Consider the following 14,545-nt stretch of genomic DNA (forward strand, 5'->3'; position numbering starts at 1 on the left):
TATGTATATTGATGTTGTGTATATATATATATGGTGGATTAGATTGAATATTTGATTGTAATTTTAATTATTATTATTATAAGATATGTACTTATTATTAAAAATAATAATATATATGTATATTATTAATCAATAATTGTTTTAGACTGATATATATGACGTTGCCTGATGTTTTATTTTTAAATTTAGCGGCTAATTTATTTCTTGTGAATAATTATAAGCAATTGTGTGTATTATATATATTTTATTCTTTCGACATGAAAAACAAATCAATTTAAAATAAATAAATCATTGTTGTATATCTAATTATTGTTCGTGTTTATATTTATTTCATTCATTTTTTTTAAATTTATAAATGAATACGCTAAGGAGCTGGATCTCTATGGGGTGACAATGGAAAGGATCAAAAGTGATCATTTCAAAATTTTATTCTGGATGTATTGTTCTGCCAGTTGGGGCATTTTAAGATTTGTATTGATGACAATTGTGGAGTAATTTTAAATTTTTGAGCCCTGAAGGAGTCAGGAATTATTAACGAAACGTTGGCGATGAAATAAATAATAGTCCATAAGAATCTGAGTCCTTATTTCCCACTAAGAATTATAGTAAAAGATATAGTTTATTGAATACAGATGCATGCTGTTCTGCTGTCAAATTATGACTGACTGACTGACTCTAGTTGCGCTTATATAAAACAAGAGAAGAAGGCATTTGTTTTATAGTTATTCAAATATTTTAAAAGATCAGTTTCACATTCGTTACATTACTCCCTTCTCAATAAAATTATCGTCCCGATAAAAAGTTGTGTTGGAAAAATCTGACTTAATTGAAATTAAAATCATTTACAATCTCGGTTCCGTTCCGCTATGGTCCCAACACACCCTATCTATCACCCTACAGGGAAAAAAACACCATAGTTCAAAAACAACCCTGTACACGGAAAGAAAATTATGGCAGCGGTTCCCATAATTTTGTGAAATTTTTTCCTATACCATCATAGGAATTACGACCATAAATTATGGGAGCGGTTCCTATAATTATAGGAATGTTTCCCATAATTATAGGAATAGTTCCTATAATTATGGGAATGATACCCATAACACTATAGGAATGGTTCCTATAATTTATAGGAATACTTTCTATAATATTATAGGAACCATTCCCATAATATTATGGGAATGGTTCCTATATTATCATGAAAAAATTAATTTAAAGAAGTGTGGTAATCACTTCTACAATACACAGAAATATTATTAAACATAAAAACAAAAATTCAAACATTGAAAAAAAAATCGTATTTCGTAGAAAAAAAATTAAAATTTTTAACAAGAATTTTTTTTCAGCACAAAACATTCAAGAAAATTTAAATTTTGGGAAATTTCTACACTATTGTGCAAAAAAAAAATTTTATGATATTATAGGGATGGTTCCCATAAAATTATGGGAATAGTTCCCATAATATTATGGGAATAGTTCCTATACCAATATGGGAACCATTCCCATAATAGTATGGGAATGATTCCCATACCATTATGGGAATCATCCCTATAGTAGTATAGGTACTATTCCCATACCATTATGGGAACCATTCCCATAATGCATAGCAAAACTTCCCATAATTTTCTTTCCGTGTAGGCTAACGCAAATTGAGCTAATAATTGATGTACATGACTCCATTTTCCTATTTAGCGAATCAAAATAAATAAAATTATAAGTGTAACCCTCCTCTTGATTAAATTGATCTTCAATGGGAATGGGAACAGGTTCAGGATGGGAACAGGAACTCCTTCACATTCGTTTCAATATTATTGTTATTTTTTTAGTATTTTTGCTATTTGGACTCCGACAGGTTGAGTTTTACCGAGTACAAAAATTTATATTTATCCTTATGATATCATGTTGTTCTTAATTTAGCATAACATTAACACTTATAATTTATACTGTAAAATTGCCGAGGGCGTTAATAAATAAATAAAAATTTCTTATGTGATTTTAAATAATTTAAAAAAATTTACTGCTTTTATTGGGAGTTATTAATAACTTAGAAAATAAACAAACAAATATTTTAAATCAAATAAAAAAAAGATTAAAAAAAAAATTGGTTCAAAGATAAAAATAAAATAAAGTAATTATGAAAATCAAGGTAATAAAAATAAAAGAAAATAATAAGATAACTGTTACGATGCTAAGTTGTCAAGTAAATATTTAGTAAAGATAAAGTTTATTAGCGTTCTTAGTAACGGTAGTAGTAATTTACCACAAAGAAAAAAAAATTATTCGGATTTATTCTTCAGTAAGTTTCAGTCACTCGAGGCATCTTTTGCTGCTACATCAGACTGGATATTGCACGGTACAACTTTAGGTATTTATCCTTTTTATTTAAACAGCCAGTTCAGTCACGGAAACGTACCATTTAAGTATAACATCCGAGTGCTCAGTGTTTAGCCCAAGGGAAGTGGCTTTTGTTTTGGTCAGACACTCTTGATTAATAGCTCACTATCTCCTCGCCAGATCTATTTGCTATCTCATCTGTAACTTGATAAATTCATATTCAACTGAACCCAATTAAACCTCAACAATCGGTCCCTGATCTCCAATAAATTAACAAACTATTCCTCTTTCAATTCATTCAAGTTTTCCTTCTAATATCTTGTCGTGCATTTAAATGTCGTTATTTTTAAAATTATATTTGTATTTAAATAACAAATTAATATTTTTCTATTTTCTTAAAAAATTAACTTGGACCCAAGCAAAAAGTTCAAGTTAATCTTCGGAGTTTTCTAACTAAAGATTTTCTTGAGAAAATAATTGCTATTTTTTCCCATAAAATATATAGACATATATATATGGGTATTGATGTAATAGATGATGGTAAATTTTTTTGCTTTTAAAACCCGAGGGCATAAAGTTCTTTATTGAAGAGTTTGTTACATCGAGTAAATGTGAAAATGGATCGAAGCCTCTAAAACAAAGTGCTGCTATTTTTCATCGTTATTTTGTTCTTTAAATATATTTGTAGGTGGAATACATACTAACGAGTGTAGAGTGAAAACATGAGTACTAAAGTGTGATCTCTGGCAAAATGCCCGCACAGGATTCTCGTATTCCATTAGTTTAGTCCGTACGTCCAACTGATAATTTCGTGTCCATTATAATCTCGCGTATTCGTATTTCTCTGCTAATGACTTGTCATTTGACTACTTGTCATTATAAACCATATGAGTATAAAGATACAAGAGGAAATAACATCATCACACATAAATATACATATATGTATTAGACTGATTCAAAAAAATCGACTAATTTTTTTTTCCTTCATTATAACGAAAATATTGTTAGAAATGACGAAAAAAAAAAATACTGTGAAAGTTTGAGCTCTTAATATTAATATAAACAACTGCCGCATCGCAATTTTCTATTTCCCATTTAAATAACATGGGAAAATTTATTTTTTAAGCTTTGGAATTTTGTAGCTCACGGTGGGATCAATACTTTTGAATGTTCAAGACATGATCTTATGGGAAATTTGACGCTCTACAAAAAAGGTCTCTTATAATTTTTCGATATTTTTATTTCTTCAAAAGTTATTTGAAGCTGAAGTTAGATTGACGATAAATTTTTACACTTTTTAAATTTTTTGATGCAACCATCAACTTTATCGGAAAATTGTAGAGGACATTTTTTGTAGAGCATTTTATTTCCTACAACTTATCTCAGAGAAAATTTTCGATATTTCACTTACATCGTATGTTATTTGCAATTAACTGAAAATTTTCTTAAATAATCTCAATTTTGTTGCTTAAAATTAATTATATTAAATTTTCAGTTAATTGCGAATAACTTACGACTTATGCGAAATATCGAAAATTTTCTCCGAGATAAGTTGTAGGAAATAAAATGCTCTACAAAAAATGTCCTCTGAAATTTTCGGATAAAGTTGATGGTTGCAAAAAAAAATTTAAAAAATGTAAAAATTTATCGCCAATCTAACTTCAGCTTCAAATAACTTTTGAAGAAATAAAAATATCGAAAAATTATAAGAGACCTTTTTTGTAGAGCGTCAAATTTCCCATAAGAATATGTCTTGAACATTTAAAAGTATTGGTTCCACCGAGAGCTACAAAATTCCAAAGCTTAAAAAATAAATTTTCCCATGTTATTTAAACGGGAAATAGAAAATTGCGATGCGGCAGCTGCTAATATTAATATTAAGAGCTCAAACTTTCACAGAATTTTTTTTTTGTCATTTCCAACAATATTTTCGATATAATGAAGAAAAAAAAAATTAGTCGATTTTTTTGAATCAGTCTAATATGTATATTTAATGTGATAAATAAAAATATTAAATGCAATTTACACAAATTGACGTCGCAATATGCGAAGAGAAAATAAAATTTATATATTTATTTAAAATGTTTAAGTAAAAGGACAGAGAGATGAAATTTATGAATATTGTATGAAGAATTCGAGCCAACTGCATTTTATTAAAAAATTATATTTTCCAATATTGATTTTGTATTTGGAAGGAAATAACATCTATTGACTTTTTGTTGCTGTAACGTATATTTATTATTTATTATATATAATATAAAATATATATTATATCGGTATAAAAATTTATCTTTTCTCGTCAGTGGGTATATATCAATTGATCATCTCATAGGGACACTAAATCAACACACGCTCGTTGCTCCATACTTTAACAATTTTTTCTACTCCATAACTTTTGTTCCTCATAATAAATCTTTTATTTCAATATATGTCATATTTTATTAATTGCATACCTAAAATTTGATACCGCTAAATAATTTATTGATACTCTCAATAATTCAAAATTATCGTATCATTTTTTGAATATTTTTATCGCAATATTATCTTGACGCATGAGTTATGATGAAAATTTACTTTAATAGTTCAGACATGCGATACTAGATGGCCGGTCCCATTTATTCTTTCCGCTGTCACACGCGTATTTTAAAATTCATAAATTCTAATTCAGATGGTTAACTTCGTTAAGTGTTTCAGTTTTGAATATGTACTCCAAAATAGTCGAGATGTATTCGGTTGGTCTTGAATTTATAATCAAGTCACGTTATCGAGAATATCGAGCAAATCATTTATACCACAGACCATAACGCGGTTAACTCGCGCGTGCATATAATTGTCTCATTAAAAGTTTGGTAATGTCTTGAATTTATAATAAAGTTACATTAATAAATCAGTCAATTGCTTTACTTCTACATGATTTTGAGGTAATGACCTATTTTCCACACGGGGGTCGGCTGCGACTCACCGCTTTTCTACGGCGGAAAAATATTTTTAGTCAACAGTACTACGTTGGCAAGAATTTGAAACCGTTAGAATTTTCACCACGTGGTTTTATATTTAGTAAATTCGGGCCACTGTCCAATCAATTCATATTTTAAATGGGCACAATTTGGATTTCAAACCTAAGGTAGAAAAAAAGTTTTCCGTTATCAATACTATTTTGTAAAAGTTAATAAACACTTTTGAGTGTAGTATTATAAATTAATACTCAATAATTAGAAAAAATTCGTGAATTTTAAAATAATTGCCTTCTTTTATTGTTGATTTGGCGTTCATGAACCATATACTTATATGCGATAGACACCATGTTGTCGGTGTTGTTATGACTTATTCAAATAGGGGTGGTCTTAGAACTATGTTATTTTTTTGTTTTCAAGCCCAAAGTATTTTTTTGGTAATATGGTTGTGTATTTAATCTTAATATAAATCCGGGAATAATTAGTTTCAATAATTTCCATTAGTGATACTTTTCGTTATAAAAGTTCGGGCCTCTGTCTAATCAATTTATCATTAGATGAGCCCGGGTTAGGTTTCAATCCTACTATAAAAACAAAAAATAATTTTTTGATGGATTGTAACTAAAGTCGAAATTTAAGTCGTAGATTGAACGTTTATAGTAAACGTTGAAAACGTAAATTGAACCTTTAGAGACGTAAATAGCCGTAAAAACGTATGTTACATTTACAATTATATTTTTTTTCATTAATACTATTCTGTAAAGAGTTGATTAACACTTTTAAATAGTTTTCACGGAAAAAAGAGCAGTTGAAAAATTACAGTTTCGGAAAGTAGTAAAGCGCTCCGAGTCTGAAACTGTAAAAATTACATTTTTTATCAGTAAATTTTACAGAAATAACAAATATTACAGTTTAAAACTCGATATTGTCGATTTAAACTGTAAAATTTGCTGCTTAAAATTGTATTAATTTTATTACTATGAAAAATTTCTAAAATTTCAGTTTAAGCTTTAATATTTAAAGATTTTTGCCCCGAAAGCTTTTTTTACTGTAGAAACTGTACACTGTAAAAAATCCGGAGTGAATTGGGAGTGAAATAAAATCCGAATTCACTCCGGATTCACTCCGCCACTCGGAGTTCCGGAGTTTAAAAAAAAATCACTCCGCATGCGGAGTGAATTGGGAGTTTTTTTAGCGGAGTGATTGCGGAGTGACGCGGATTTTGTTTCACTCCCAATTCACTCCGGTCCGGAGTTTTAATACTTAAATAAATTTATATTAAACTGCTAAACAATGTGTGTGTGTGTGTGTGTATGTGTGTATTTGGGTGTGTGCAGGTGTTTGTGTGCGTGTGTGCAAATGTGTGCATGTGTGAAAATTTGTGCGTGTGTGCAAATGTGTGCGTGTGTGAAAATGTGTTCGTGTGTGCAAATGTGTGCGTGTGTGCAAATGTGTACGTGTGTTCGAATGTGTGCGTGTGTGCAAATCTGTGCGTGCGTGTGTGTGCGAGTGCGCGTGTGTGCCTAAATATGTATGTGTGTATGTGTGTGCATATCAGGTGATCAATAATGTAATAAGCGAATTTTTACTTCGATTTTATTATGTAGAGTTATATTTTATTAATAATTTAGTGAATTTCACTCCGAGGGGAGTGAATAATTAAAAATTCATTCACTCCGCATTCACTCCGGATTTAATCCGCATTCACTCCGCGAATTTTTTACAGTGTAATTTTTCAACTGCTCTTTTTTCCGTGTTAACTAACAATTTTTTTGATAATTATCATTCTGAGATTTTTGACCTCCGTCCAATCAATTTGAAATCAGACATGCCTAGTTTATGTTATTAAACAAAAATTTTGATTTGAACGACTGATAACTTTTGTTTTAGTTACCATCACTTGTAATTAAAATAATAAAAAATAAACTAATCTCATAAGCTGCCTGTAATATCTATATATTTAACATATATGCGAGGTCATGGTCATAGATTTAACGATAAAAAGACAGAAAAAGCTGTCAGCGTTATCATAATGACAATCACGCTTGAGATCTCAGCGTTTCCGTTATAACACAAAGCAAAAGTAAAAAGTCCAATTAGCTAAGAATAAATGTGTCAGATCACAAGAATACAGCTGTTGTTTTTCTGACACAATGTTAGGAGATAGAAGCGCATGCCTAGTTATTTCTTGCACACATTGCTTCAGGTGTAATGTACGAAAATCCATATCACTCTACATAAACGTCAGTCTCTCAATGCCCCGTTGTCAGTTGAGGAACAATCGCCGTATCTAAAATAAAAACTGTACCAGTAATCCCAAATATACCTCAATCATCTTACCCTTTACTTACAAGGTTACTTACTTACCTTCTTACTTAATTGTCCATAATCTAATACCATCACGTGCCGGTAATAAATCTCCCATGGCAAATTATATAACACAATTATTGATCAATAGATCAAATTAACCCAAGTACAATAGGATAAAGGGAATAAGGATCATAAGCTTTTGTTAAGGATCAATATGGATTATACAATAATAGAGGGTCTTGCTCTTCATACATAAAAACCCTAAAAGAACCACTAACGACTCATGTGTTCACATACTCAATTCTGAGTAAGATTAATGATACAGTCTCGTCGTTTTCCTCGTCCTTTACATCGCTCGTGCTGTTAAAATCCTCGATAAAAATCCCTACTATTACTCACACACCCACACTTTTCATTCCTTCTTTCCCATACTTTTAAAAGTATCTTTACCCCTTGATCACTTGATCCTAAATATTTTCCTTTTTTCCGCTTCGAGCACGTTGGATACCACGTGGCTCGTCTGATAAATTTGCTTTCATTTTATCAGCTGCTAAAAAAAAAAAAAAAAATTTACTAACTGTCAATTTAAATTTTTCAGCTACCAATCACCTTTTGCTGATTATTGATTCCCAATTACCAATTACCTCAGTCTGTTAATGGATAAAAAAAAAAAATAGTTTGATTGTTTAGTTAGTCAAGATGATTAGATTCTGATGAAAATAAATATCCATAACCAGGATATGCTATTATATGAAGGACTTGATGATATTGAGACGGCGCAAGAGCTCTAGGAGTAAAGGAAAATAAAAGCACCAGCGGAAACATAAGCGAGCCAGTCTATTGGCAAGCGCCAACCAGACTATTAACACGCGTTTAGTCGAGCAATTCAATGTACGGTTACTTTTATTTAAATAATTTATATTTGTATAAGAAAATTAATTAATAATTATTATTGTACTTGATAATATTGATACGTAGAATACACAAGTGGTAATAATTTGAATTGGGAATGGCAGAGGCTTTGATAACAAACGGGACATCGACGACTCCACTTGATGGGAACGTTGTACTCGAGCTCCTCAATCATATTAATGAGATCAATGACTCGTTATTCAGTAAGGAGATCGAGTGCTTAGAGGCTAAACACCAGGACAGTACTAGTCCAACGACAGATGTTTGTCCGGTCGACTGGGATTCATTGCTATGCTGGCCAAAAGCTCCTGCTGGTACACATGTTAAATTACCGTGTTTTGATCAACTGTATGGCATCCGATACGACAGCTCACGTAAGTTATTTTTTTAAATTGAATTCGATCCAATTAGTTTTTAATTAATTAACTTTGTTCTTTTTTTTAAATTTGTTGTTTTATATTTTTTTATTTTTACTTGTGTCACAATGTCATAGAGATTTTTAAATATTCACAAAAGACTTTGAGCTTTAATGTACTTTCTCTTATTCGTTTTATGTAATTTATTTCCGCCGCGCGGAAGAAATGGAAGAATGAAAAACGTAATTGGATTCTTATGCCTCTGAAGGTTCAAGATACTAGATCGTAAAGTCTTTTTCAATCGTCAGTACTTATTTTTCTCTCAACAATTTTTTTTTTTTTATTATTCATATTTTGATTTTTTTATTTATTTCCCTTTTATTTTAAAATCCCCGAGTATCAAATAACAACCTGTAATTTCTATCTTTAGAAGATTGAGCTAAAAAAAATTGGCAGACACATAAAATATACTTTTATATCTCTACCAGATTTTATAATTCTTTCAAGTACTTTTTATTACGCGCTTTAAATTTTTGATTGCAATTTTATATTAACAAATTTACTGCCAATAAAAGTTAAATTAAAATCAATACGAGCCGGAGACGAAACAAATTAAATTTTTTAATTTTCAGAAGCGAAAAATGATCTTTTTTGATAAATAAATTATTCAAATAAAGTTGCACTAGAAATTATTCATCTCAAGACACGCGTAAAAATTACCATATTTATATAAATAAATAATTTATAAATTTTTTTATGCATATTTAATTTTCTTGCTCTTTTTTCAGTTTTTACTAAAGAATATATTAAAACTATTGAATCAGACGAGTTTATTTATAAAAGTCTTGTAGACTTCTCAATCGAATGCATCTGCATTCAATTATTTAAAAACTTTCAGCTCGTGTAAAAATACATACAAATTTTTTTTTAACTACACAGAAAAAATGATTTTTTTGCACCAAGAAATTTTTTCTCGCCTCAAAAATTTTTTCTTTTTCAATTCATAATGCAAAAAATTTCTTAAGTCAAGTAAAAATTTTTTTGTGCCAAGAAATTCTTTTTTTCTGTGTAGAGCTCATGAAAAAATAACCACGGAAAAAAATGAACATAAATTGAGAACGACAAGTAATATAATAATAAAGTGATCAGTAAAAACTATCACTCTAAATAGAAATTTTTTGTTTATGATTAAAACGTGAATAATTACAAGATAAGTATAAAAATTTATTGTCTATGCAAGAAAAATTACTATTTGAACTTTAAAAATCGCAACTGATACTTAAAAAATTGACGACACGTATTATAAAATCTATTATTTGGAATGTTAAAATTCCCCATATTGACACCCGGGTTTCGGGTTATAATTTCAAAGACTAATTTTTAAAGTTTATTTTTTTCCGTGTATTGAATTTATCTTCATGGTAAAACTTGCTCAAAATTTTGATACGATGTCTTAAGTAATCAAATAGCTAAATAAAAAATCATTTCAAAAATATATATAAGTATGTATATGTAATAAAATTCGCATTTATCGCGACAGTGCCCACATTTTTAACGAATCACAATGAAAATTTATTACAGAAATGATAAAAAAATTAAATTTCTATGGATTCTTTCTTTGACGACTTTTTAATTAAGGGCCGTAGTTATAAATTCTATAGGTAGTGAACTGAAACGAATTGAGCTTCAATTGAATTTTTTTAATTTTGTAAAAAATTTTCAGAGGATCGAAATAAAATCCACATCACTCCGAAAGCACTCCTGAAAAAAAATTCTCCTTACTCCGTATGAAAGGGAGCTCGTAATTATTTCCGCACTCAATATAAATGTCAACATATCAAAGTCCTAAGCTCACTATGTATTTTTTTACCATTAATATTTTCCGAAACTCCTCTTTCGAGTGAAATTCACTCCGAGGGAATTCAATAAATAAAAAATCATCCACTCCGCTTCACTTCGCAAATTTTTTACAGTGTGATAAATTTCACCGATTTCTCGAGTATTTGAATATATATATCAGATAAATTTTTTGTAAATTTACCGCCTATTCTTGATGCCATGGGATTTATTTTTATTTATTTTCCATTCTCTTATTTTATGAATTGTTATCGAACAACTTTATTAAATCAACGATCTGGGTAAAAAAATGTGAAAAATATCTTGTTAAAAAAAAAAAAGTAAGAAATCACTGGCGAAGTGTTTTGATAGTAAGGGGTTCGAAATCCCTTAGTGAAACGGGACCTGAATCCTTATGTAGTAGTAGAAATAGTGAATAAAGATAAATATATATATATATATATATATATATATATATATATATATATGTTGGCATTTTTGCGTTACTTCCTTCTTTTCGAGCGGCCTATCATATTCCGTATAGTGTATATGCCAGTTCACGCTTCACGTGAGAAGGATTTTGGTATAAAAAAGTTTTTCATCATCAGGAAGTTAAAATTTTTTTTTTATCATACTTAAGCACTCAAGGATTTATTGGCAACTAGACGTGTTTAGAATTGTCATTTCAAGTTAAAAAAAAATTTTTTATATTTTTTACTTCACCTAGTTTTTCCAATGCATTTAATTTTACACCCGTAGAAAAGATGTGAAAGTAAAAATGCAAAGAGGGGACATAAAATAAAGGAGATTGTTAGTAGCAATACACAAGTTCTTTCAGCAGATCCCCAGAGATCCATTTGTGACTGCTGTAGATGATACGTTTTCTTATTCATTTTTTTCCTGTTCTCAAGTACTGGTGATACTACTGGTATTGTCACTTTTTCTCGCTACCATGAAATCCTATCCATTTATCATTGAAGCTCCTCGTTAGATGACACGTCTCTTCTATACATACAACTTTTTGGATTATATTATTATATTTTTCATTTCCAATAATCCACCTTTAAATTTATCCTTTGTCGGTACTTAGAGAAAGTAAATCCAATAGAGTATTATTATACCGCGGAAAATCGTAAAATAGATTTTTATGGTTTACTTTGGGGAATTTTATTCACGATTTAAATTCAAATTTTTTTTCTATTCACTCCGCAATTATTTTTTAATACATTTGAACTTTTTTATTATTGAAAACTTATTAAATCAATAGTAAATATTTACATTAGGGTGGCCCAAAAAAACCGACTATATTTTTGTTAGTGCCTCTTATGAAAATTTGTTGATTCAAGATGTTTTAAGAAGCCTCTCCAAAAACCAGCTCGATAAAAAATTTTCAAGAGGTCGCTCACGAATTTTGAAAATATCAAAAATGATCGAAATTCGGATTTTTTTGTTCTAAATTTCTTCTTTCTCGTGGCTGCTATAGTTTATATTTATGAAATCATGACTACGCTGAAAATTTCAGCCCAAAATTAAAATATTTAAACGTCGCTCAAGAATTTTTAATGTTTTCGAGTACTGTCTCTTGAATGTTTTCGAGCGACCCTTGAATATTAATAATAAAGCTTCTCAGTTTTTTCACCATCAATTTGTATCATAATGAATAAAAATACAACTCGAGATATATAAATAATAAGTTATTTACATACTTTTTTATTTTTTAATTCAATTTTTAGGTTTTTTGCTTATTCAAACTTACCTAATTTTATTGTTTAAGACTGTCCTGTATATTTTCGGTTATGCAAAAGTTATATTTGAGTGAAATGACAATAATTGAGTTATAAAAAAATACAAAAACTAATTCAAAGTATTAGATACATATTATCAGTTAATATTCAAAATTCTTAAGCGCCGTTTAAATATTTGAATTTTGGGCTGAAATTTTCAGCGTAGTCATGATTTCATAAATATAAACTATAGCTGCCACGAGAAAGAAGAAATTTGCAACGAAAAAATCCGAATCTCGATCATTTTTGATATTTTCAAAATTCGTGAGCGACCTCTTGAAAATTTTTTATCGAGCTGATTTTTGGAGTGGCTTCTTAAAACATCTTGAATCAACAAATTTTCATAAGAGACTCAAAAAAAAAATATAGTCGGTTTTTTTGGGCCACCCTAATTTACATATTGCTGATTGTTTTTTTAAAAAAAATTTTTTGTACAAAAAAAAATCTATAATTTTTTATTCAATACTTTCAATGCCATCCAATTGTAACTATTTTGTTATTTGAATTTCAGTATCGATAACTTTATTTTTATTTTCGAAAAGTAATAACTTGGAATTTTTTTTATGTTGTAGCTAAACTTTGTCAACTATATTGAATTATTTTGTTATCTTCTGACCTAACACATTCCGAAAATTCAATACTGGACTTTTCATTACGATGTATTGGTAAAAAAATTTTCTTATAAAATTTTTATCTGATTAGAATTTACGAATAATAAAAAAAATAATTTCTTCAGACGAAAATTCCGCTTAAATATTTAATAAATAAATTATTTAAAAATATAAACCGTAATTAAAAAAAAAAAAAACTTAAGTGCGACAAAATTAGAAAAAATAAAATAAACATCTATTTAAAATTAAAAATAATAATTAAAAGTTATTTCATAAGTTCTGACATGTGTGTTTTTAAAATTCTATTTTTAAAATACCATTTCATCATAAGATATTAAAAGGGGTAAGATGGAGCAGCAAAAAGTTTTAAAATATTAAAAATTTTCGATCGCCTTGAAAACTTGAACTTTTTAAATTTCTACGGAAAAACATTGAAACTTTTTTTATTTATTAAGTGATGCTCAAAAGAGCGTGATAAAAATTTAATCAAACGATATCTCTCAATCAAATAGATTCGGGGTATTCCCAAGTACTTCTTTTATCGAAAAAATCTGAGGCGTCAAAACATTCTATAAGTTATTGACAAAATTGATAAAATTTTTTTATCATCTTCAAAGTCAATTAACTTTCATAGCAAAAAAATTCACGTCATCGAAATTTAATAAGGAAATATTTTCGAACGAATTACTTATCTTATCTCATGGTTTAAAAAATAACTACAGAGGACATTAATCACTTTTATTAATATAAAGAAGTTGAAAGCATTAATCATTTCTTTCGTAAGCTATAACTCTCCTGATAATGATTAATATAAAATATAATTTATTTTTAAAATCCTCAATGTCATATTTATTAACATTTTAATTAATAGTATTATAAAATAAAAAATTATTTAACGGTAGTTTGATATCGTTACTTTTTACTACTTTTCAATTTCATTAAATCATTTTCATCGTTAGTTTTTTTTTATCCGGAAAAAATCTACACGAATATAAGTTAAAATTTTTTAAAAAAGTCAATACTTCTACGGAACTCGTCATACTCTACTTTACCCTTATTATTTTTTAGTTTTACTATTTTATGCTTGAAAAAACATTTTATCTTTCCCCTTTTAATTTTTAACTTAAAAAAATTCATACATATTCTAATTTTTTTTCTAACCATAAAATAATTTTTAAAAATCTTCAGCTCTTATTATTTTTTACCACAAAAATTACTAGTGTATTTTTTTTACCCAATTAAATTTACTATTTATAGAACTTTAATTAAAAAAAAAAATATATCGAAACTCGTAATTAAATGCATCGACAAAATATTTAAAAATAAAATTTATATTCACGGCATATCAAGATAAACAAAATTTAAATTCAGTTAAATTCCATTTAAAAAAAAAGTGTCAATATTACAGTGTTGCAGTATGATAAAATAAATTAAAAATTTATAAGTCCATA

The 14,545-nt window shown here is 28.4% G+C and overlaps 1 protein-coding gene across 6 annotated transcripts in view; it reads left to right on the top strand.

Annotated features, from left to right (window-relative positions):
- Nucleotides 1-2,252: 2,252 nt before the first annotated feature.
- LOC130664608 (diuretic hormone receptor-like) overlaps nucleotides 2,253-14,545 on the top strand; it is a 30,611-nt gene continuing 18,318 nt past the window's right edge. For 3 of the 6 annotated variants that reach the window (XM_057464600.1, XM_057464599.1, XM_057464601.1), the window contains exons 1-3: nucleotides 2,253-2,362; nucleotides 8,194-8,486; nucleotides 8,574-8,881. In XM_057464600.1, coding sequence (XP_057320583.1) covers nucleotides 8,605-8,881 — 277 coding nt within the window. In that variant the 5' untranslated portion in view covers nucleotides 2,253-2,362; nucleotides 8,194-8,486; nucleotides 8,574-8,604. Of the gene's footprint in view, nucleotides 2,363-2,413; nucleotides 2,471-8,193; nucleotides 8,487-8,573; nucleotides 8,882-14,545 lie in introns of those variants that run through there. The other 3 variants (XM_057464596.1, XM_057464598.1, XM_057464597.1) reach the window with 3 other exon arrangements.

Source organism: Microplitis mediator, chromosome 3, assembly GCF_029852145.1.
Source record: "Microplitis mediator isolate UGA2020A chromosome 3, iyMicMedi2.1, whole genome shotgun sequence".
NCBI classification, from domain to species: domain Eukaryota; kingdom Metazoa; phylum Arthropoda; class Insecta; order Hymenoptera; family Braconidae; genus Microplitis; species Microplitis mediator.